Raw genomic sequence first — 25,310 nt, forward strand, 5'->3', positions numbered from 1 at the left:
GAGTAACTCCCCTGCCTGGATCTCAGTGGGAGAATGAATGAGTCTGGATCCATCTTAAAAATAAAAATCAAATGAAGGTGAAGACACTCAGCATCTCACTAGAGGTGCTCTGTATCTTGCAGGACCGTGCTTTCAATTTAGACAAGTTTCATGACGCATTAAGCACACAATTATAAAGTACAGCGATATCAGACATATAATCCTACATTTAAACATTTAAAAACAAAAACAAAAGTTATGTTTATCAATAATAAATTACTCACTTCTTTATCCACAGCTTTAGAATTAGCATAAGTACTGTCTGGAGGGACCTTAGTAAGCTTTTCAAGTCTTTTCCTTAAATGTTGTTTTTCATTCAAATTAAGGATCATTCTCTCAAGGTTAGTGGAAGACTGCTTTTTTAGGGTACTGTATAAAACATACAATTTTAAAGAAGTAATTTTTTGTAATTAAAATTGATTACAAAGTACTCTTTTGACTTTTCAACTTTTAAATATGCATTTCCTTTTCAAGTGACTCATACATTAAGATCTCAAAATGAATGTAAATTCACAAATCATTAAATATATATCAATTGAATTTTATATCATCGCCTTCATACAAAGCAACAAAAACATTTTAAAGGATACGGCAGAATATAAAGTGACTTACATGGGCAAAAAGGATAATGATATACAAAAATGGAGGAAACTGAAAAGAAAGCAGAAATGTAAAAGTGGAAAATATTGCCAAGAAAGTACAATATTCTTGCAAACTAAGGATAGGTACTCTACTATACAGTAAGAGAAGAGTGAAAGAATGCTACAGTAGTGTGGGAAGAGAAAGGTGAAAGGGGTTTAACACCAGTTATATGCTAACATGAATGGAAACATTTGAAGTCATGAATCTGAAAAGGGAAGAGTGACTTTGGGCCACATATGTAAAGGTATTTGGGTGCCTAAAGATAGGAATCTACTAGGATTTTCAAGAGCAACTAGGTGCCTAACTCCCATTGAAATAAGTTAATTTAATTTCATCATGACATCAGACTCCAGCCCCCCAAATGTACACTCCAGGAGGTTACAAAGATGGCACCTAGACACTTTCGAAAATCCCATTAGGCACTTATATGTATCTTTAGGTGCCTAAATACCTTTAAAAATCTGAGTCTTAGTGTTTGACAAAAATAAGCAAGTTCCAGGTAGACAATGGAGCAGAAATGAAAGAGCTGCTCTCAACTGTAGACACTTTCAGTGCAGGCAGGGAAACACACTTAACATTCATTCACTTTGAAGTAACATACTCTTCATGGAACAATCACCACCTCAGTCCACATGAGCCCGTGCTCCAGGGGTCCATCCCTTAAACTCAGGTTGTAAGATAAGGCTGGCTATATTGGAAAGCAGCTATCAAAAGAAAAGCACTTTTTCTACCAAAATGCCTGGCCTACAGTTTTGGAGTGAGATTCTGTGCTGCACCCTAAAAGATACATCACAGAACTCACAGCACCTCCCAATCCTAGGCTGCTCTGGGAGCTGAAGAGGCCTCCAGCATAACTTTGACAGCCCTGGGGGCCTGGCTAAATTAAGGAAGCCTCCCAAGACTGCCCTAGGGACTGCAGCACTGCTTAGAATCTCCACATTGCTGTTTGTTGCAGCACTGCCTCCTGCACCTTCTGTGCTAGAGTTTACAAACAGGTCCTTGGAAAACAGCCTTATGGCTCTCTTCTGATGTGCCTGCTCTAGAAGAATCCTCATAAAGGAGCTTTTAATGGCCCCTTTATGCTGCTCTGGCCCTTGTACATGGTGCAAAGGGGCCATAGCAGGGCTGAACATCTCACATCTGGCATGTACTTTTCTTAGGTCTGATGTCATGACTATATATTTCATTACATCATGTTATGTCTGCCATGTCTGAATTTGAAAGTTCGATTTTGATTTGGGGGACTCAGACAGGAGTTATTTGGACATCACAAAAATCACTCTGCTCTATTGATTATGTATAGTTAGGCTCAATGATAATACAGGAGCTGGATATTGTTAGTATTTGAAGGATGTAAATAAGTTTTTTTTATACCATATAGGTAGCCTGCCAAAGGAAATGGTGGAAACCATCATCTCTCCCTTGCCCATTTCATCTGTTTGTCTGTTACATCCACTTGTTATTCCTGGTATTAAAATTATAAACTCATTGAAGCAGAAATTGTCTCATGCTATGTGTTTTTACAGCATCAAACTCAATTAGGCCCTGATCCTGATTCAGGCCTCTGAGCACTAACAGAATAAAATGATAAATATATAGTAATACTTACGCAGCCAGATGTCTCCCAAGAGTTTTATTCGTTTTTCTTAATTTATCTGTTAACCTTTCTATTTTTTTCTCAGTATTTGGATCTTGTTCACTCCTTTGTTTTTTCATCAAATTATAAAATGCATCCATGGCTGTTTTTTCTACTGAATGAATGTTAAACCTAAAAACAAAATTTTAGTAAGATTAGTTAACACTGATAGTTAAAGAGATACATATTTTAAACAAGGTACTTATGTCATACTGTTAGAGTAATAGTCACAAGTAGGTCTTGTAATCTGTCAGTTAATTCCATACATTAGAAATATGTCCCTATCTCTATTAAACAAATCACTTAAGCACATGCTTAACTTTAAACATATGAATAGTACAATTGACATCAATGGAATTACTCAAACGCTTAAAAAGTTTAGCATGTGCTTAATGCTTTGCTGAACTGGACCTTACACCTAAGCAAAGTGGGTAAGTGGATGGTAGAATTCTATGCCTACTTTGTACAGGTGTAAGTATTTATGCAAGATACAAGGCAGCTGAGAATCAGGTCCCTTAATATGGTTTGCTGACTCAATTTCTCAGAATTTTCTTTTTTACTTTTGTCATTCTGTATAGACTCTGACTTATCTCTGAGCAGTCAAATCAGTTTCCTATATTGCTGAGGACAATTTCTTGTTTTAGCTTATTTTATATCTCTCAGTTATACTTGTAATTGTTTAAAGAATTAAACAAAATGTATGTTTTGAGTTTTTTTAAATCTGTTCATTTAGATTTTTGTTTGACATTGTATACACATGTGCAAACACACACATACCACCCAACAACTCCATTGTCCATTTTCTTCAGGAGACAAAGGAGAGAAAAAAGAATAAAGCGTTTTTTATTTAAAAACATTATTGATAACACAAAATGGATTATATACCATAAATATATACACATGTGCATATACCTCTCTATATATTTATAGCTATGAACCTTAACAATTCCAATGTTGCAAGGAGCTGAGCACCTTCCTGATATGCCTTTAATTATGTAGTGTGTGTGTGTGTACATGTACATACGCACACGCAGTTTAAAAGCTTCCAATTGTGGTTCAGCTAGACTTTTTAACATCTCATGGAAGCAAACAGGATGAGAGTGCTTCTGATCTACAATATGAGCATTTACTTCAAATGTTTTTAAACAAATGGATATTCATACCTACTACAGTCTAACAAACAAAACTTAATCTCAGGCGACGCTTGTAAATAAATAGCACATTACAAAACATACCTTGCTGAGCCATGTCAGTATTAGCTCCAATACATAGCATTTTAACTCTTGTAAAAAGATATACATTAAAACAAATGAATTTGTATATTTACATAAAAAATATGGCAGGCAATTTATCCATGTCTTGTAGTTTTTCAACAAAATGTGCAAATCTGATCCGCTTTTCATTTTCTGAACAATCAACAGGATGAGGCTTAAGGGACTCCAGTAGCTGATGCACCTAGACAAAGTAGTGTTAGTAATCTGATTTATACTGCAAACTGTATGTTATGGAGCAGGCTATAAACTTTGTTATCTGAGGCAACTATCCTTCCTAAAGTCTTTGTTCAACGAAGTCAGAAATTCCAGACACTGAATCATGTGCTCGCTCCATTAGAGTACACTGCTCCCTTACCACTGAATCCTAAATTCTAATTGATTAGTCAGCTCACTTCACCTCTTTCATGATTTCCCCATTTTAAAATGGGGATAATGCTTACAGGGCTGTTGTGATTATTATTCAGGGCCAAATTCTGGAACACTTGCTCAGTGTAATCCCACTGGCAACAATGGAGTCACAAGGATGTAGTTTAGGACACAACCTGGCCCAGTATATTCACAATACATATACAAGTTCTGGTAATCACAAACGATTTCAGCAATTATTGAGTTTATTTGTACTTAAATTCAGGAATTTAACTAGCCCAAAAGATGGTACAAAGCAATGATTCCTAGTGGGTCAATCTTAAAGGAAAACACAAAATTTGGTGAGACCTGAAAAAAATCAAAGGGTGCAAAATAATAATGTAAATGTTGAATGTAAATAAAGGTAATTTAAAACTCCAGCTTTCTGTTTAAACTTTCTATCTATTTAGCTTTTTATAAGGTCACCCATAATAGTGGCAGCAGTATACAGCCTATGGATGAATCCTTTGAGGACTCTGTGAAACTCAGATTAATTTCAGTAAGAATTCCACATGTAGACTGAGGCCTTAAACTGCTGTATGAATGCTACATTATTTTGAATGTAAGAATCATTGCACCATTAGACATTTTGTTGAAAATACCACATTTTAAAGAGATTTTGCTTTTTCACGTTATTCATTATTGTTTCCCTTGTCCTCCATCCACTGCCCCATCTTACTGCTTGTTATGATATATCCACTGATGTATCTTGCCTTAATTAGAGGCTGGATTCTCTTCTCACTTATACAGGTTTTACACTGGTGTGACTCCACTGATTTCAACAGAGATGTTCTTGATTTATACCTGTGTAACTGAGAGTGGAGTGAGGCCCTAGATTGTGAGCTGCTAGGATAAGAGATCTTCTATTCTGTGTTTGTAAAGTGTTTAGGACAACCCTGTAAGTGTGAATGTAATCCAAATAATAATAATAATTAATATAATTAATCAGAAAAAAAAGTTTCTTCAATTGGAAACATGCCCACTACTTATAGTTTGTGCAAAGGGATTCAAGAATGCACCAAGATAAGAAGTGGACTAAAGTAAAGCAGGGCCAGTGAGAAGGCATTAAACACAAAATGTGGGATTTTTAAAACTATCTAAGGAAGTCAGGACTCCAGCTCCCCACCATGGCAGTTATATGACCCATTCACTTGAGTGCTTTTGAAAATCTCACCCAAACACATTAGAAACACCACAGATATTAGGAGTCATTGGAACTTTAGCTATAGAAAATGCTTTCAACTATTAACAAAAGAAACAGCAAAAAGTTAGTTTTAATAACTTAGGGGGTACTTGTACTGTATTAATATTGTATTTACGCTTCAGAAGGGGACACGCTTCTGACATTTTTAGTTACCTTCTCTCTTTGGCCAAGTATAATCCAGTTGATTAGTTCTTTCTTCAGCTCCTGTTCATAATTTTTTGCATCTGCCTTTGTGATTACTATTTTATTCTTGAAAGAGGTAAATTCCTCAGGATCTAACTCCTTGAAAACACCAGCAATAAAAATAATAGCAAACTGCTCTCTCAGTATCTTCAAAAAATATAGTCCGTGTACAATTGTGTATACACACCTGTAATCGTGGCCACTCTTCCCAGACTTTTGCCATCATGTCATATAGCTGGATACTCTCTCGTGGAGAGAAGGTAGTGTCTGAAGGAATACCATAGTTCTCAATCTATACGTACATTAAACAAAAGAATCAGCAGAATGATTTTTTTGGTTAATGTTGCTAATATAAGAACTGATAAAACCATTTTGTCTCTGCTATTATACTTACATGACTGACTGTTAATGCAGCACATGGGTGATAGTGATCAATGACGAAATCATTATCCTTGAGAGAACACACATACTTTTCCAGATCATTGTATCTGTCTCCATGCAGTACTGTATATACAAGCATACATTTATTTATGAAATTGCATCAATGCTTGTTTCTTTTAAAAATTAAGGCCCCATTCTGTAAAGATTTTTACTTTGATGGAACTGTTCACAGTTCATAAACTTTAGCACGTGTAAGTCTTTTCATGATTGGGGCACAAATTGTATTTTCTATATTTAAAAATATTCTGATACAGACCTAGTCTAACTCTATATGATTTTTTTGTTTTTTGTAGTTTTTGCTTCCTTGTACATTTCCTGGCAGTTGTAGAAGAACCAGGGCTTTCTTCTATTGTACTTTCAGCAAGTTGCCAGTATCTTTTTACTGATTGTAGCCATCTAGAGTGCAAGAACAAAATAAAGGTAAAGCTTCTGTAAAAGAACTGAAATAAAATAGCAAGGTGTATTTAGAACACGTTAAAAGGAAAGATATGTAAATATGTGGCTATGTTTTTAAAATCCGAGCCTCAGCTACATTCCTTGATTTTGTAGAAATTTTGTGAAAGCAACCTTTACTACTCCCTTAACCAAACTTTCCTGCTACTTCACCAAAAAAAAAATAAATAAAAAAAATCCTTGAATTTGAATTTTGTTCTTGGAATGGGGGAAGAAAGTCCAGCAAGAAAAAGGAGTTCTTACTTCTGCCAAACTGAATCACCCGTGACTAGATGTAGACAAGAAAACAACAAATATGGCCATCAATGTAATAACAAATTACTGTTTTGTGAATGCATCTGATGAAGTGAGCTGTAGCTCACGAAAGCTTATGCTCAAATAAATTGGTTAGTCTCTAAGGTGCCACTAGTACTCCTTTTCTTTTTGTTTTGTGTATGTATGTCTATACGTCTTTCCGGAGCAGATATAGATAATTATGAAAATCAATTTCTGGCACTTCTCCAGGCAGAAGCAAGTAGTGGGGTGTAGCCAGAGCTCATTCCACTATCTCCTCCCTGCTCATGGCAGCGGGTATAAGGGAGGAACCTCTGCTCTCTCCACCACAGCTGGAGTCACAATGTAAGCTGGGCCAGGCAGAGGTATTGGGTCTTACCAAGTAAGAGCTGTAGCAATCCAGCTCTGAACCAGATATTTTTTTAAATAAACTGAATATTTTCACCTACGTTTCATGCTGTACTCTCTGAGGTAATTTTGTCCCATCCAATTTATATAATTCACATGCTCTTATAAGTAAAAAAAAAGTTCATGCTTACTCAGTAAGATGTTCAGGGTTACTGATAGTTGCAGAGAGAGCCAGAAATGGACATCGAATCATAACCAGGAGGTGCTCCCAAACTTCTGCTCCAATTTCCCCACCAAGACAATGGACCTATATATATGTGAAAAAAATCAGCCTAAAATATGGAATGACATTTTAATGAGAAAAATAACTTACTTCACAAAATGAGTGCCAAAAATTCACAAATTGCTGCATGTGTCATTAAGGACACACTCCCTATGCCCACTGAGTCCTTCTAATGACTTCAGTGGTATTGGATCAGATCTGAAGGACTCAATACTATATTCATTTTGGACCCAAGCCTCCCACTGACTGCCCTAGCAGTCTTAGATGCATAAGGAATACAGAATCTGCCCCTAAATTGTATGCTAGGTGTCAGATTTGGTGAGATTTAGCATTTCAATTTTTAAAAAAAAGATTTGGTAAATTTCTATGCAGTTAAATATAGCGGTACTATGAGGGACAAGATGGAAGTGGAAGAATTTATGTCTTGAAAATTAAGAAGTTTACAGCTATATTGCCAGAGATGGGCGCTGGCCAGTAATAACAGATATTTTGAAAAATGCAGTCTTTGGTTCCTTCCTTCAAACATTTCATACATTAGCAAATTTGATTTCTGTTAAAAGACACCTACCTCATCAAATATAACATATCTTATTCTTTTGACCCAATCCTGGCGATGAGGAGATAGCAACAAGATTTCTAAACACTGAGGCACCGTCACAAGTATCTGAAAAGAAATGTTTGTGACCTATTACTTCTAAGCCTACTGACAAATGAAATGTAAAAAAAAAAAATAGCTTTCATCATTGAAAAGGGAGGGTAATTATAAATGTATAGTGTCAGCAATGAGGACTTGCACCTGCACCTGCCTAGTTCCTGGGTTGCCTATGAGCACAGCTGACCCACAGCAGGGACACTTGATTGACTACGCCACCTGAGTGGCCAAGTCAGCAAGCCGGCTCTTAAGCCCAACAGCAACAAGTGATCTCTGGCTGTCCAATGCATATGCCCACAGCTGTGATCTCGCTTGTGCCTGTCTTGCTCCATCTGTTCTAGGCCTGCTTCCCTACTGATTCTGACCACAGGCTTTGGTTCCTGACTCTGGCTCTGGCTCCAGCCTTTAGGCCTTACCATCCACATCCCAGGTCATGACATAGTTGCTTGATCCCCAGATATGCAAGATATAAATAAATTTTACGTTCAACCTGATCCACCATGCACTAATGCTATTATGTATATGAGAATCACAACATTTTGCTAGAGTGGCTACTGCACCAAGGTCCCTATGTACTGCATATAGCTTATGACTTGTTTCACTTTTTCCCTGAACAAGAATGCTGCTTTGGGATTGGGCCCAATATGTGTTACAGATAACAAAAAAACTTTGGCCTCGTTCTGTTGGAATAATTTAAAAAATGCAGTTCTATTTATTATATTTTATGTGTTTTTAAAAGTAGTGTTCTTTTTGTGGAAGAACATCAGCACAGGAATAAGTCCTCAAATGCAATGCAGTGTAAATATCACTGATGAGAAAATAATGAATATTGATGTTGTTTACTTTATGGCAAAGCTAACAGTGTTTCTAAAACTGTAAGGGCCAAGGTAATACTATAGCTTAACTATCATGTTCAATAAATGTGATCCTATCTAGATATCTTAGGGTTTTATAATGCTGCCCATCACCACTGCAGCTGAGTACCTTCCACAGAAAATTAATAGCAACAGCGAAGTCCCTAATGGACTTTACAGAGTCTCCTCCTTTTTCAGGGTGAAAACCCTGTTTGGGGGTTTTGAATCTTTAATTAGCTTGGCTATAATAGTACTACACCTTGACTTTCAGTTTAAGGCATCCACAGAAGCTGTTTTCAACCAAGACAGCAAATCCATCCATCGGTTTTTTGCCAGGATCAATCTAAATCCTACAGTTTGCACTCTTGGAGGCCATTCACTGTGTGACTGGATATCAAGAACCCCAGTGTGGTTTTGGTGATGGATGCTGAATAGGAAAACACTGGGTATGAAGACTGGTGGGGATATATGGTTTGGTGAGGCTACTGGAAGGAAGGCTGGTGCTCATGGGAGCCACTAGCGATGGGAGATATTGAAGGCTCCGGAGGTGAGCAAAAGTGTGCTGGTGCTAAATGGGCTGTATTTCCCCATCCTCTATCAACTCCACACACAGCCTTCTGTGGGCTCCACACTTTCTTGCAGCACCTCAATCTGGAGCTGAGCACTATAACAGAAGGTTAGGAGTTGAGCATGTGGAAGGGAGGGTTTGAGTTTCCACTGGAGTTGGTTTGTACAGAAGCAGCAAGAGAAAAGAAGGGAGCAGAGAATCTCTTTCATTACCCTATCCTTGAACCTGCTGGGTGCTGATGCCTGAAGGATTTTGATTGGTTTTCTTTCTGTATTTCTCAGCTACAGCATACAATCAAGCAAAGGCCCCCTCACGGCCAATACGTAGGTTGTGCCCTACAGGTAGAGAGTTCCTAGTAGGCAGGATGGAACCTTGGGCTCAAGTAACTCAGATTTTTTCTAATCTTTACATAGTTATGTCAACATTATTTTTATCAAAAATAAACTTTATGAGGAGTCAATCAAAAGTGCAAAAGTCACTATTTAAATCAATTTAGTATGCAGTAATACATCTAGAATACTGTACCTGACAGTTCAGGGTATCATGGCGATAATCCCTTGTGAAAGTTCCACCTACTACTAATCCATGAGGCAATGTCTTGGTGAACCGATTGTATATAGTTCCCATCACTTGGTTTACAAGAGCCTAGTCATTATTACATAAAACAGATCATTAATAAAGCTACTAGAAAATGTACATCTACATTAGTATGGTGCTCTGAGATGTGCACAGGCTTCAAAATTTTCGACACCAATATTAATTTAGATCAGCAATAGAAGTTGAGAGTACTATAACAACACTTATTTTTTAGTTTTATTCATAACTGATATTGAAGAAACTTGATGTGTGAGCTGGTGTATATAATATTAATTCTGGATTTTAACTCTTTTTGCAAAAGTTTAAAACATAGATTCATAGATTCATAGATACTAAGGTCAGAACGGACCATTATGATCATCTAGTCCGACCTCCTGCACAACACAGGCCACAGAATCTCACCCACCCACTCCTGCGAAAAACCTCTCACCTATGTCTGAGCTATTGAAGTCCTCAAATCGTAGTTTAAAGACTTCAAGGAGCAGAGAATCCTCCAGCAAGTGACCCGTGCCCCATGCTACAGAGGAAGGTGAAAAACCTCCAGGGCCTCTTCCAATCTGCCCTGGAGGAAAATTCCTTCCCAACCCCAAATATGGCGATCAGCTAAACCCTGAGCATATGGGCAAGATTCACCAGCCAGATTCTACAGAAAATTCTTTCCTGGGTACTCAGATCCCATCCCATCACAGGCCATTGGGCCTATTTACCATGAATATTTAAAGATCAATTAATTACCAAAATCATGTTATCCCATCATACCATCTCCTCCATAAACTTATCGAGTTTAATCTTAAAGCCAGATAGATCTTTTGCCCCCACTGCTTCCCTTGGAAGGCTATTCCAAAACTTCACTCCTCTGATGGTTAGAAACCTTCGTCTAATTTCAAGTCTAAACTTCCCAATGACCAGTTTATATCCATTTGTTCTTGTTTCCACATTGGTACTGAGCTTAAATAATTCCTCTCCGGTATTTATCCCTCTGATATATTTATAGAGAGCAATCATATCTCCCCTCAACCTTCTTTTGGTTAGGCTAAACAAGCCAAGCTCCTTGAGTCTCCTTTCATAAGACAAGTTTTCCATTCCTCAGATCATCCTAGTAGCCCTTCTCTGTACCTGTTGCAGTTTGAATTCATCCTTCTTAAACATGGGAGACCAGAACTCCACACAGTATTCCAGGATAGGTCTCACCAGTGCCTTGTATAATGGTACTAAAACCTCCTTATCTCTACTGGAAATGCCTCTCCTGATGCATCCCAAGACCGCGTTAGCTTTTTTCACGGCCATATCACATTGGCGGCTCATAGTCATCCTATGATCAACCAATACTCCAAGGTCCTTCTCCTCCTCCGTTACTTCTAATTGATGCGTCCCCAGCTTATAACTAAAATTCTTGTTATTAATCCCTAAATGCATAACCTTACACTTCTCACTATTAAATTTCATCATATTACTATTACTCCAGTTTACAAGGTCATCCAGATCCTCCTGTATGATATCCCGGTCCTTCTCTAAATTGGCAATACCTCCCAGCTTTGTATCATCCACAAACTTTATTAGCACACTCCACTTTTTGTGCCGAGGTCAGTAATAAAAAGATTAAATAAGATTGGTCCCAATCCTTGAGGAACTCCACTGGTAACCTCCCTCCAGCCTGAGAGTTCACCTTTCAGTAGGACCCGTTGTAGACTCCCCTTTAACCAATTCCTTATCCACCTTTCAATTTTCATATTGATCCCCATCTTTTCCAATTTAACTAATAATTCCCCATGTGGCACGGTATCAAATGCCTTACTGAAATCTAGGTAAATTAGATCCACTGTGTTTCCTTTGTCTAAAAAATCTGTTACTTTCTCAAAGAAGGAGATCAGTTTGGTTTGGCATGATCAACCTTTTGTAAAACCATGTTGTATTTTGTCCCATTTACCATTGACTTCAATGTCCTTAACTACTTTCTCCTTCAAAAATTTTTCCAAGACTTTGCATACTACAGATGTCAAACTAACAGGCCTGTAGTTACCCGGATCACTTTTTTCCCCTTTCTTAAAAATAGGAACTATGTTAGCAATTCTCCAATCATACGGTACAACCCCTGAGTTTACAGATTCATTAACAATTCTTGCTAATGGGCTTGCAATTTTTGGGTCCCAATTCCTTTAATATTCTTGGATGAAGATTATCTGGGCCCCCTGATTTAGTCCCATTAAGCTGTTTGAGTTTCGCTTCTACCTCAGATATGGTAATATCTACCTCCATATCCTCATTCCCATTTGACTTGCTACCATTATCCCTAAGATCCTCTTTAGCCTTATTAAAGACTGAGGCAAAGTATTTGTTTAGCTATTGGGCCATCCCTAGATTATCCTTGACCTCCACTCCATCCTCAGTGTTTAGTGGTCCCACTTCTTCTTTCTTTGTTTTCTTCTTATTTATATGGCTATGGAACCTTTTACTATTGGTTTTAATTCCCTTTGCAAGGTCCAACTCTACTTGACTTTTAGCCTGTCTCACTTTATCCGTACATGTTCTGACCTCAATAAGGTAGCTTTCCTTGCTGATCCCTCCCATCTTCTACTCCCTGTATGCTTTCTGCTTTTTCTTAATCACTCCTCTGAGATGCTTGCTCATCCAGCTTGGTCTACAACTCCTGCCTATGAATTTTTTCCCATTTCTTGGGATGCAGGCTTCCGATAGCTTCTGCAGCTTTGATTTAAAGTAATCCCAGGCCTCCTCTGCCTTTAGATCCATAAGTTCTTCAGTCCAATCCACTTTCCTAACTAATTTCCTTAATTTTTGAAAGTCAGCCCTTTTGAAATCAAAAACCCTAGTTGCAGATTTATTTTTATTTATCCTTCCGTTCAGTTTGAACTGAATTAGCTCATGATCACTTGAACCAAGATTGTCCCCTACAACCATTTCTTCTATGAGGTCCTCACTACTCACCAAAACCAAATCTAAAATGGCATCCCCTCTAGTCGGTTCAGCAACTACTTGATGATGGAATCCATCAGCTATCGCATCTAGGAAAATCTGAGCCCTATTATTATTACTAGCACTCATCCTCCAGTCTATACCTGGGAAGTTAAAGTCTCCCATGATCATGCAGTTTCCATTAGTATTTACTTAATTAAAAACATTAAAGAGGGCTCTATCCATATCCAAATTAGATCCTGGTGGTCTATAGCACACCCCAAGCACTATCCCAGGGGAGGCTCTAATAGTTTTCTTCCCCAATGTAATTTTTGCCCAGACGGACTCTGTCTTATCCATTTCATTGCTTCTTATTTCTTTACATTCTACCTCATCACTGATATACAATGCTACTCCACCACCTTTACCTTTATTTCTGTCTTTCCTAAACAGCACATACCCTTCAATACCTGTAGTCAGTCATGACTACTATTCCACCATGTTTCTGTTATCCCTATAATATCTGGTTTCACTTCCTGCACCAGTAGCTCTAGTTCCCCCATTTTGTTACCTAGGCTCCTCGCATTGGTGTACAAACATCTTAATTTTTGCTGTTTGGCCTACAGTATGTTCCAGAATTTTCCAAAAGTCAGACTCTGAGGGTGCAGGCAAAATTTGTGTGCACAGATTCTTTATTTGCAAATGCAAATGCCATTTGGATTCCCAACAATCACAAATGTGCACAAAATTTGATTTCACATGCAGTATTGAAAAACTGCACATGTATTAGATGCATCATATATGCACTGAATGTGCATTCCTAGTTTTCTGTGTGTTAATATCCAGACTTATAACAGTTAATGCTAAAAATTAGCTTTGAAAGGATTATAAAACCCCAAACTTCACAGTTTAAGACGATTTCTAACTATCTGGGATTAGGATAAAACCCTCATTAAAAAGATTATCCCACATTTGCCTATTATGGGGTTTCTTGCTTCTTTCTCTGAAGCATCTGGTACTACCGCTATCAGAGACTGGATATTTGACTAGATTGACCTTAGGTCCGATCCAGCAGGCAATTACTAGGTTCCTATGTTTTTTGATACCCTGATCAAATGCTACTTTCATCATTGACATAATATACACTTATTTAGTGCTTGCCACCTTCAAAGTGCTGTATGAACATTAATACAAACTAAATTCTGTATATCAGATGGGATATTTCTAAACATGTTTAATTAAAGTAGATATGTCTAATTAAAGCAGACACATATAATCTAAATCAGTTTAAATAATCACTAAAATTGTTTTAATCGTATCGGGAAATACTATAGTCAACATACAAAATATGTAATTAGATATAGCCATACCTTTGTTGGTGAAACATATACAACTACTCCTTCATTGCTCTCTTTCAGAACTTTCTCCATGCAATAATATGAAGCATAGGTTTTCCCTGATGAAGTAGGAGCAACAATCACTGCAGACTCATTATTGTCTACAACATCAAGAAGCTCTCGCTGGAGATAAAACAAGTCATTTCTTTCAATACATTTCATTTTATATATATATAGATTCTAGATTGATATGCTTAATATCAATATTATAAAGTTCAAAACATTTTTCTCTGTTGCTGCAGTAGTGTTATATTTTTTCCATCACACTTTGATTTTTAATTGTAAACTATCTTTTTCCGTAATTTGGCCTGGAAAATTCACTTGGGTTTGAATTGTTGATGCAAGAAAGTTTTCAGTTCAAAAGGGAACTTTTCCAAAAAAAAAAGCAAAATATGAACCAGTCAGTTCAGCAGTATATAATTTAGAAGCAAAAAAGTCACCATTTTCTCTAATGCAGTCATTGTTTCTTACGTCAGAAATGTTATACCAGTACTGCTTAACCACACAGCCCAGAGCTCTTCCCAACTCCCACTCCCCAGCATTTCATTATTCTTCTCCCCACCCCACCAATGACCTTTAGAACTTGGCCAGGGTGGAGGTCGGAGGGAGGAAGTGGCAGCACTGGCAATCTCTTCCCCACTCCCAGCATATTTGCCAAGTTTTATGTTGCTCCTCAAGCAAGTGACATTTTTGCAGGTGTGAACATGAGAAAAGAGCAAGCTGTTTCTGATTCAGCCTTTCACCCCCTTGCTACTGATAATATGGAGAGAGCTATGTTTGCTCTGTTTGCTGAGGGAACAGGCGTTCCTTCAGAACATGCAGCAGCTTGGATCAACTGTTCTTTTCCTAGAGACAGGTGGATGGAGAAGGGCAGCCAATTCAACAAGGATTTACCCATAGACTAGGAGCTTTCCCCCCGACAAAAAATTGTTTCTCTGCAGTGTAAACCCAGAGATTTGACAAGTTTTCTTATCCTTGGGCCATTGGAAGCTTTGGGTGTACAAGGAATGTGGGATTGTTTCCCAGACAGTCCAATGAAATAGTTAAATGTAAAACCCCATTACAGTGTATTTGTTACAGATATTGTGTAAATAAGTAATAACACACCAAATGCACTGAAACTATTACTCTCCACCCTGTGTAAACAAAAAAAAATTGGTACTTCACTGGTACATTTCTAATTGTCTTTCAATAAATAACTTAAAATTAAAACTCAGATTATTCATGAAAGTGAATCATATTACAATTATTACCACCCATGCACACAAAGTTCCAGAGGTATTCTTGATACTTAACAGACAGGTAAAAAATGATAGGTTGCTGCCCTGCGGAGTTTAGATTCTAAGGCCCTGATCTCGCATGGGGATCTGTGACTGCAGAGTCTTGTACCATGCAGTTTCACTGCCTTCCACAGGACATCACTGCATTGTCTTCTGGGACACCATATGGCCTTGGGAGTCAGTGCTAGAAGATCCCAGTGCAGGACTGGGGCTTCAAGTAGCATAAGACAGAAAGTAGCATAAGACAGTAAACAACAGATAAAAGGGGGTAAATGAGAGGATAAATTACAACAGTGAGAGAAATGAAATATGTTTATTATCATGTATGACTCTCATTTACTGCTTTTGTAAATTTTGAAAGAAAACCTTGACAGAATCTCTAACAGCACTATTTAAAAATAGTTTACATGTAACATTACCTGCCATGTGTCTGGTATAAAATGCTGTACTCTGGGATCTGGATCTTTCCTCTCTTCTCTGAACAAGTAGCAGCCCATATATTGCAGCTGAAAACGAGCTGCTCCCATCTCAGTAGTATATTCAGTTATCTTCTCATTGTCACTTTCTATTATCTGCAAGGTCAAATTAAAATTCAAGACAGATTTAGAATTAGGGATAGAGTAATTGAAAATGGCATCTGGCTTTTGCACTGTAGAACATTATACAAGCTTTGAAAAAATAGTTTGATGTGTGCTGAGGAGGTGAGGTGACTTTCAGACACTTCCATACCGAAGACCATACAATGCTGGCTTGAGCAATGCATGAAATCATAAAAGTTAATGGGAATTCTACATGCAGATGTAGTGAGAATGTGACCATAATTTTTTAATGGATCTGATAGTTATCAGCAAAGTCCATGTACTCTAAGGCAAGCTGAATATACATCTGCATTTGTCTGCTATGGAAAGATTTGATTCCACAAGTATTATTCAATGTTAAATTACAGACTGAAGTAATACATGAAACAAGTATAAATGGCTGCAGTTATGTCTCCCTGAGCCTGCAGAAAGCCTAAAACAACAGCTTGTACTGTATAAATAATTGCATATCAGCTACATTTTATGAAGGACTGAATAATTTGTATAAATTTTTGTTAAGATTCTATTTTATATCATTCTGTGAGGTTTAGAACCATATTTTCTTGTTCTACAGTGTTACAATGCAACATTTGGATGATAAAAGTGGCAGTGTAAAGTAACACATTGGGAAGTTGGCTTCAATTTGGCCAGGTTCAGGCCCAATGGGTGTAAACTGTCAGGAAATGGGCACAAGTGCCAAAGTAATCTTTGTTGTACCACTTTTAATTTCATTGGTTAATTATATTCTGTAAAAATTAATTGTATTCTATAAGAATTACCTCGCTAGACAAAGAGCATGCCAAATTCTCAAATCCAAGGTATTTCAGACATCTGGACAACTTTTGTACATGTGACTTCTTTAATAGTTCCTGGTGTTTTTCAAGAAGTATATGAATTCTCCTCATCACTTGGACAGCTATGCTTAAATCTCTCGATTTTTTGCCTAAAATAAATAAAGGAACCATTTGATATATAATCAAATCATCAGAAGCTGTTTCAATCTACCCTTCAGGTTTTGGGACCAGACCCCACTCCTCCAACCATGTGTGCGGTGTTTTTTAAATTTTATTTTATTTTTAAAAGATCCCAGGAGAGGTGGCATGGCTCTTTCCCCATACTTGGACTATGTGATTGGACTATGTGCAGACGAAATGCTCTAGCTGCTCATGTAGGCCAAACCTGCAAGGGGCCAGGGCGTAGGCCGTCTGGCCTAGTGGTCACTGCTGGGTTGGTGTCACCAAGTCAAGGATGGCCACAATGCACTAGTCTGCGAGCAGGTACCAGTGTAATTGCTACAGCTGGGCTCACTAGGCAAATGTCAGGGTCAGAGTCAAGCAAAGGTCAAAGACCAGAGGTCAGCAGTGGTTACCAGGCTGGAATCAGGAGGCAAGAGTCTAGGTCAGAGTCAAAGACCAGAGATCAGTACCAGGCTGAAGTCAGGGTAAGAGACTAGTGATTGGAAACACAAGGCAAGGTCTAGAGCCACAGCAAGTTACATGTCTGCTTGCTTGTTCAGACACCTTCCTAGGGCACCTTCTAGGATGAAATAGTAAGCATGGGCCAATCAGAGGGGTATAGGTTGCTATTGCTCTGGCCCCTTCAGGATGTACTTCCTGTGGCACCTAATCTCCGTAATACTCTTTAGCTGCAGCTTTACACAGGCTCCTGATAGTGTTGTGGGGATGTTAACTGCCCCAGGCTCTACAGACCAGTCCAGTCACCTTCCGTTGTACAACTCAGCTCAGTGAACAGCTTATGCATTCTTCTACATTTTGTATAGTGAAATCAAGATTTTATGTTTGTAATGTGTGCCTACTGTTTGGTGATATAAGAAAACAGTTACAATATAGTTTAAGTGGGTAATTTAAATCTGACTCATGGCATCCCTAATTTACCAATAGTGGGCTAAATTCTGGCCAGCAATTGAAAAGAGGCTTAATTCTTCCCATACTTCAAAATTAGCATTACTATGTGCCTTTATTCTAGCTGTGAAAGTCTAATGAAAGCTTTGGAGGTGGTGGGGGTTGGGGGCTGGGACTGGGGATGCAGGATGCAGAATGATTGTGGCCCAAAATGAATTCAGAAAACATACCTTGGCTTCTGCAGTGTTCCTTCCAAACTTCTAAACAGACATTCAGTCCTGCCATTTCTGCTGTGAATTTCACAGAATTACTTTGACATGTCTTAAGGAAATTCTCCAGTCTATTTATTCCACAGGTAAAATTCTCTTTAATTTCACTTTCAGTTGACACAGATAAGGCACTCCATTGTTCCTGTTCTTTCTTCTCTTCTTTAGCTCCTAGTCGCTTCTGGTTTTCCTCTGCAATTATTTCTGCTTTACTTTTCTACAAAAAAATTAATAAAGATATACAGAACTAAACACCAATGTGTGCAAGCAATATGAAAAATGTTGTAAGCCTTGAGCCCAATCCTTGGAAGTAAATGGGAGTTTCGCCTGAATAACAACTGACTGCAAATTATAGGATTTTGCCCCGTTTGTGTGTTTTGTTTTGCTTTGAATTTTGTTTAAAATAGTACTGAATTCTGTGCAGGTCATAATTTATTGGTAAATACTGGTACATGTTTTACAAAAAAAGGCTTATTCAACAAATCATACTAAAAGTATACGAAATAGTTCTTTAACTTTCTAATATCTAAAGAGCCACAAACATGAAAAATGAAAAAGACGGTTTAATCACAACTTGAAGGCATTTATTTTAAGCCTGGAAAATGAAAATTCTAATTGTAGTTCCAGGTATTTCAGTAAACTGAAGACAATTAGAGACTAATCAAATGCCCACGGAAGTCAATGAAAAGACTCTTGGGGACTTCAATGGGCATTTGATCAGGCCCTAAAACTATACTCCACACTGAATGATACAAAATGGTAATGATATTTTAACTAAGAAATACAGTAATAATTATTATTGCTCAATCTTGCCCATTAACATTTTTTCATGTATCCTGTGAAATCAGAAACAGTGCACATATTATTCTAGTCAGCAATTTAATATGGAATAGTGCTTGCAGGATCAAATCTTTCTTGATATATAAATTCAGACATTATTTGTCACAAATGCAGGGAAATCAAAATCAAAGATCTTTTAGATTTTGCATTGGTTAGGAATATTTTCTCAAAACAAACACAAACTAATGTCCTCTATTGCCATCCCTGTCACCCCAAATGTTAGTACTAGCCATGAGTCCAACTAAGACTTGAGACTTTAACCCACAAATTGTAGCTCAGAACCAAGAGTACAGTACCTGCCTGAGAGGAGGTACGCTAAGGGCTGCATTAAGGAGGCTATGTTGGTGAGTATCTGAGTATCTGAGTGTTTGTTGTGAGGACAGTTTGACCGTGTGCTTGGTTGGTTGTTTGAAAAGGGCGGGAACAGGGAGTGCTTTGTTCCAGGTGAGCCTTAAGTGGGCCTGACTGTATAAAAAGCCAGTCAGCTGCGAACCAGCTGAGCAGCGACCAGCTGAGCAGCTAACAGAAGGAGTTTGCCTGGGAGTTTGCCCAGGGAGAGCCCACTGAGGCTTACATCTTGCCGGCTTCTCTGAGTAATTACCTCTACAACTCCTGAGGAAGCTCGTAGAAGGAAGGTAATATGGATGGGGGGTGTTCAGCTGTTGTGACCTGCACTGGATGTGCTATGTTTGTCTTTCTTCCACAGGACAAAGCGACTTTGTCTGTACAAAGTGCAAGCTGGTCTCCATATTGGAACAGAAGGTTCAAGGTCTGGAGCAACAGGTATCGACCCTGCGTTGCATAAGAGAAACTGAAGATTTCCTGGACAGACGTCAGGATATGCTTCTACGGGCACAAGGTTCTGAAGATTCAGAGCAGGCTGCACATCGGGAACAGGAGGACGGTGAAGAAATTTGGCATCATGTGACCTCCAGAAGAAAAAAGGGGAACGTCCATGTACCAGCAACGCAGATACAGGTAAGTAACCATTTTCATGTTCTCTCCACAGGTACTAATGCGGAGAGTGGATCAAATGATACGTCTGAGGAAAGGGAGCAGAAGGAGACTCCGCCGATTGGAAGGCATGAGATGCACTGTCCTAGGGTTGGGGGTTCCATGACCACCGCTCCCAAGAGAAGGAGGTGGGTGGTAGTGGTCGGGGACTCTCTCCTCAGGGGGACTGAGTCATCTATCTGCCACCCCGACCAGGAAAACCGAGAAGTCTGCTGCCTGCCAGGAGCTAAGATTCGCGATGTGACGGAGAGACTGCCGAGACTCATCAAGCCCTCGGATCGCTACCCCTTCCTGCTTCTCCACGTGGGCACCAATGATACTGCCAAGAATGATCTTGAGCGGATCACTGCAGACTACGTGGCTCTGGGAAGAAGGATAAAGGAGTTTGAGGCGCAAGTGGTGTTCTCGTCCATCCTCCCCGTGGAAAGAAAAGGCCTGGGTCGAGACCGTCGAATCGTGGAAGTCAACGAATGGCTACGCAGGTGGTGTCGGAGAGAAGGCTTTGGATTCTTTGACCATGGGATGGGGTTCCAAGAAGGAGGAGTGCTAGGCAGAGACGGGCTCCACCTAACCAAGAGAGGGAAGAGCATCTTCACAAGTAGGCTGGCTAACCTAGTGAGGAGGGCTTTAAACTAGGTTCACCGGGGGAAGGAGACCAAAGCCCTGAGGTAAGTGGGGAAGTGGGATACCGGGAGGAAGCACAAGCAGGAGCGCGTGAGAGGGGAGGGCTCCTCTGAGAAAGAGGGGCGATCAGCGGGTTATCTCAAGTGCCTATACACAAATGCACGAAGCCTAGGAAACAAGCAGGGAGAACTGGAAGTCCTGGCAAAGTCAAGGAATTATGATGTGATTGGAATAACAGAGACTTGGTGGGATAACTCACATGACTGGAGTACTGTCATGGATGGACATAAGCTGTTCAGGAAGGACAGAAAAGGTGAGGGAGTTGCACTGAATGTAAGAGAGCAGTATGACTGCTCAGAGCTCAAGTATGAAACTGCAGAAAAACCTGAGAGTCTCTGGATTAAGTTTAGAAGTGTTAGCAACAAGGGTGATGTCGTGGTGGGAGTCTACTATAGACCACCGGACCAGGGGGATGAGGTGGACGAGACTTTCTTCTGGCAACTCGCAGAAGTTACTAGATCGCACGCCCTGGTTCTCATGGGAGACTTCAAACACCCTCATATCTGCTGGGAGAGCAATACAGCGGTGCACAGACAATCCAGGAAGTTTTTGGAAAATGTAGGTGACAATTTCCTGGTGCAAGTGCTGGAGGAACCAACTAATGGCAGAGCTCTTCTTGACCTGCTGCTCACAAACCGGGAAGAATTAGTAGGGGAAGCAAAAGTGGATGGGAACCTGGGAGGCAGTGACCATGAGATGGTCGAGTTCAGGATCCTGACACAAAGAAGAAACAAACGCAGCAGAATACGGACCCTGAACTTCAGAAAAGCAGACTTTGACTCCCTCAGGGAACTGATGGGCAAGATCCCCTGGGAGAATAACATGAGGGAGAAAGGAGTCCAGGAGAGCTGGCTGTATTTTAAAGAATCCTTATTGAGGTTACAAGGACAAACCATCCCGATGTGTAGAAAGAATAGTAAATATGGCAGGCGACCAGCTTGGCTTAACAGTGAAATCCTTGCTGATCTTAAATACAAAAAAGAATCTTACAAGAAGTGGAAGATTGGACAAATGACCAGGGATGAGTATAAAAATATTGCTCGGGCATGCAGGAGTGAAATCAGGAAGGCCAAATCACACCTGGAGTTGCAGCTAGCAAGAGATGTTAAGAGTAACAAGAAGGGTTTCTTCAGGTATGTTAGCAACAAGAAGAAAGTCAAGGAAAGTGTGGGCCCCTTACTGAATGAGGGAGGCAACCTAGTGACAGAGGATGTGGAAAAAGCTAATGTACTCAATGCTTTTTTTGCCTCTCTCTTCACGAACAAGGTCAGCTCCCAGACTGCTGCACTGGGCAGCACAGCATGGGGAGGAGGTGACCAGCCCTCTGTGGAGAAAGAAGTGGTTCGGGACTATTTAGAAAAGCTGGATGTGCACAAGTCCATGGGGCCGGATGCGTTGCATCCAAGAGTGCTAAAGGAGTTGGCGGATGTGATTGCAAAGCCATTGGCCATTATCTTTGAAAACTCATGGCGATCCGGGGAAGTCCCGTACGACTGGAAAAAGGCTAATGTAGTGCCCATCTTTAAAAAAGGGAAGAAGGAGGATCCGGGGAACTACAGGCCAGTCAGCCTCACCTCAGTCCATGGAAAAATCATGGAGCAGGTCCTCAAGGAATCAATTCTGAAGCACTTCGAGGAGAGGAAAGTGATCAGGAACAGTCAGCATGGATTCACCAAGGGCAAGTCATGCCTGACTAATCTAATTGCCTTCTATGATGAGATAACTGGCTCTGTGGATGAAGGGAAAGCAGAGGACGTGTTGTTCCTTGACTTTAGCAAAGCTTTTGACACTGTCTCCCACAGTATTCTTGCCAGCAAGTTAAAGAAGTATGGCCTGCATGAATGGACTATAAGGTGGATAGAAAGCTGGCTAGATTGTCGGGCTCAACGGGTAGTGATCAATGGCTCCGTGTCTAGTTGGCAGCCGGTATCAAGTGGAGTGCCCCAAGGGTCGGTCCTTGGGCCGGTTTTGTTCAATATCTTCATAAACGATATGGAGGATGGTGTGGATTGCACCCTCAGCAAGTTTGCAGATGACACTAAACTGGGAGGATATGCTGGAGGGTAGGGATAGGATACAGAGGGACCTAGACAAATTGGAGGATTGGGCCAAAAGAAATCTGATGAGGTTCAACAAGGACAAGTGCAGAGTCCTGCACTTACAACGGAAGAATCCAATGTACCGCTACAGACTAGGGACCGAATAGCTAGGCAGCAGTTCTGCAGAAAAGGACCTAGGGGTTACAGTGGACGAGAAGCTGGATATGAGTCAACAGTTTGCCGTTGTTGCCAAGAAGGCCAATGGCATTTTGGGATGTATAAGTAGGGGCATTGCCAGCAGATCGAGGGACGTGATCGTTCCCCTCTATTTGACACTGGTGAGGCCTCATCTGGAGTACTGTGTCCAGTTTTGGGCCCCACACTACAAGAAGGATGTGGAAAAATTGGAAAGAGTCCAGCGGAGGGCAACAAATGATTAGGGGACTGGAACACATGACTTATGAGGAGAGGCTGAGGGAACTGGGGATGTTTAGTCTACGGAAGAGAAGAATGAGGGGGGATTTGATAGCTGCTTTCAACTACCTGAAAGGGGGTTCCAAAGAGGATGGATCTAGACTGTTCTCAGTGGTAGCAGATGACAGAACAAGGAGTAATGCTCTCAAGTTGCAGTGGGGGAGATTTAGGTTGGATATTAGGGAAAACTTTTTCACTAGGAGGGTGGTGAAACACTGGAATGCGTTACCTAGGGAGGTAGTGGAATCTCCTTTCTTAGAAGTTTTTAAGGTCAGGCTTGACAAAGCTCTGGCTGGGATGATTTAGTTGGGGATCGGTCCTGCTTTGAGTAGGGGGTTGGACTAGATGACCTCCTGAGGTCCCTTCCAACCCTGATATTCTATGATTCTATGATTCTATTCAACTGTACTGTAATGACATTAATTTGATCCACAAACACTGACATAAAAGATGTGTCATACACATGTATTTTTCAAATTTGGAATATTCATATGAGCCACCTGCATCTTCCGTGTGATTGTTTCAATCTTTTTAATGGCTATTTTGATATAGTTTTCAAGCAGCATATTTAAACAAACCTCAAGAATCTCATTCAATTTTTAAACTGATTATTTCTGAAAAGGTTTTGTAAAAATCCAACCCTACCTTAAATTTATTTTTTGTTTCCTACCCAATCACATATTAATTGTATAGGTCTCCAAAATTAAAGCTTTCTGTTATTTTACTGCTCCAGCTCCAAACACAGGTACTTGTTTATATTTCTGTACAGGGGTAAAAATGGGTTTACACTAATTACCAATTAAATCTAGGGTGCAAGGATGGATTTATTCTTTCAATAAAAATTACTAATGATTGACAAATGAAAAATCCCAGGTAAGTATTCTTGACTAAAGCAACTACACCAAAAGGAAAAATCTTAGCTTGGACAGCAGAAAGCATAGGTATGCTATGGAACAACTTGAATATGCTTACATGTAATTTTTTTGTCTTTGTGACAGCAGCCTTAGTGCTTGTGGGAACCAAGGGCACATCCACCTGGGTTACAATTGTCTTTGAAATGTTGCCTTCCAACGATCTTCCATAAAGTCGATAATAAGACTGTAACTTTTGTATGCCCCTTCTTTCTTTTGGACCTTTGGACTTTGCTACAGCAAACAAAGAACATTATTTTTGACTTATAAGGTAATTGGTGGAATTCCAATGTATTAGTTTTTTGGCAAGAGATGAAAGCTCCAAATTTAGGCCTTGGATAAAATTTTCAAAAGTGCCTCAAGGCCAGAATTTGAAAGGTATATAGACATTTTGCTCTCTTTAACACCTTTTCAAAATCTGACCCTAGCTGACATAAGAATTTAAGTCCCAGTTTCAAAACTGATTTAGGTACTTAGGGCCAGATTCACAAAGGTACTTAGGCACTTATGCCCAACATTTAGGCATTTTCAAAACTATGCTCAACTGCTGCCTATATCCCCGCAGGTGGGCATGTGTAAAGCCACCTAAGTCCTGAATGCCCCCTCACAGCTAGTGAGCTGCTCAGAACCCTAGTGCAAACCAAAATCCTGGCAGCCATGAAGCAGAATTCTCAAACTAGGTGAGGGTACATATATTTCACCAGCACATCTACAGCTCAGGGCAAGCACAAAAGACAGCATATTTGTGTATTTCCAAAATACTCCCATGGGATGTGGGAGATCCAAGTTTGAATCCCCACTCTGCTTGATCTGGAGCAGGACTTGAGTCTCCAACATCCCAGCTGAGTGCCCTAATCACTGGGCTATTGGTATTCTGAGGACACACACCATCCATCTATTGTTTGTGCTGGGCCTGCACCTGTAGGCATGCTGGCAAGAGAGGCATTCTCTCACCTAGTTTGAGAATCCTGCTTCAGAGCCACTGGGGCTTTGGCTTGCATTTGGGCTTTGAGCTGCTCATTTACTATGGGGTGGCATGAAGACGTAGGCAGCTTTGCATGTGCCCACCTATGGAAACTAGGTTCCATGAAGACTTAGGTCTCTACGCAGCAGCTGAACAACTGTGGCTGGTCTAAGTCAGCTGATTCAGACTTGCAGACCTCATATTACAGGGCTGTAGAATTGTGGTATAGATATCTGGGA

At 39.8% G+C, this 25,310-nt stretch overlaps 1 protein-coding gene across 1 annotated transcript in view; it reads right to left on the bottom strand.

Annotated features, from left to right (window-relative positions):
* Positions 1–25,310, bottom strand: part of LOC141986541 (putative ATP-dependent RNA helicase DDX60) — a 79,866-nt gene that overhangs the window by 33,977 nt on the left and 20,579 nt on the right. Inside the window, exons 12-26 of the mRNA XM_074951116.1 lie at positions 24,169–24,341; positions 18,110–18,362; positions 16,797–16,960; positions 15,859–16,011; positions 14,133–14,282; positions 9,781–9,900; positions 7,750–7,845; positions 7,090–7,205; positions 6,081–6,220; positions 5,778–5,887; positions 5,571–5,675; positions 5,354–5,482; positions 3,645–3,772; positions 2,291–2,449; positions 264–408 (exon numbers count right to left, since the gene is read on the bottom strand). Of these exons, the coding sequence (XP_074807217.1) occupies positions 264–408; positions 2,291–2,449; positions 3,645–3,772; positions 5,354–5,482; positions 5,571–5,675; positions 5,778–5,887; positions 6,081–6,220; positions 7,090–7,205; positions 7,750–7,845; positions 9,781–9,900; positions 14,133–14,282; positions 15,859–16,011; positions 16,797–16,960; positions 18,110–18,362; positions 24,169–24,341 (2,141 nt within the window). The remainder of the gene's footprint in view (positions 1–263; positions 409–2,290; positions 2,450–3,644; positions 3,773–5,353; positions 5,483–5,570; positions 5,676–5,777; positions 5,888–6,080; positions 6,221–7,089; positions 7,206–7,749; positions 7,846–9,780; positions 9,901–14,132; positions 14,283–15,858; positions 16,012–16,796; positions 16,961–18,109; positions 18,363–24,168; positions 24,342–25,310) is intronic.

This window comes from Natator depressus, chromosome 4 (assembly GCF_965152275.1).
Source record: "Natator depressus isolate rNatDep1 chromosome 4, rNatDep2.hap1, whole genome shotgun sequence".
In the NCBI taxonomy this organism is placed as follows: Eukaryota; Metazoa; Chordata; order Testudines; family Cheloniidae; genus Natator; species Natator depressus.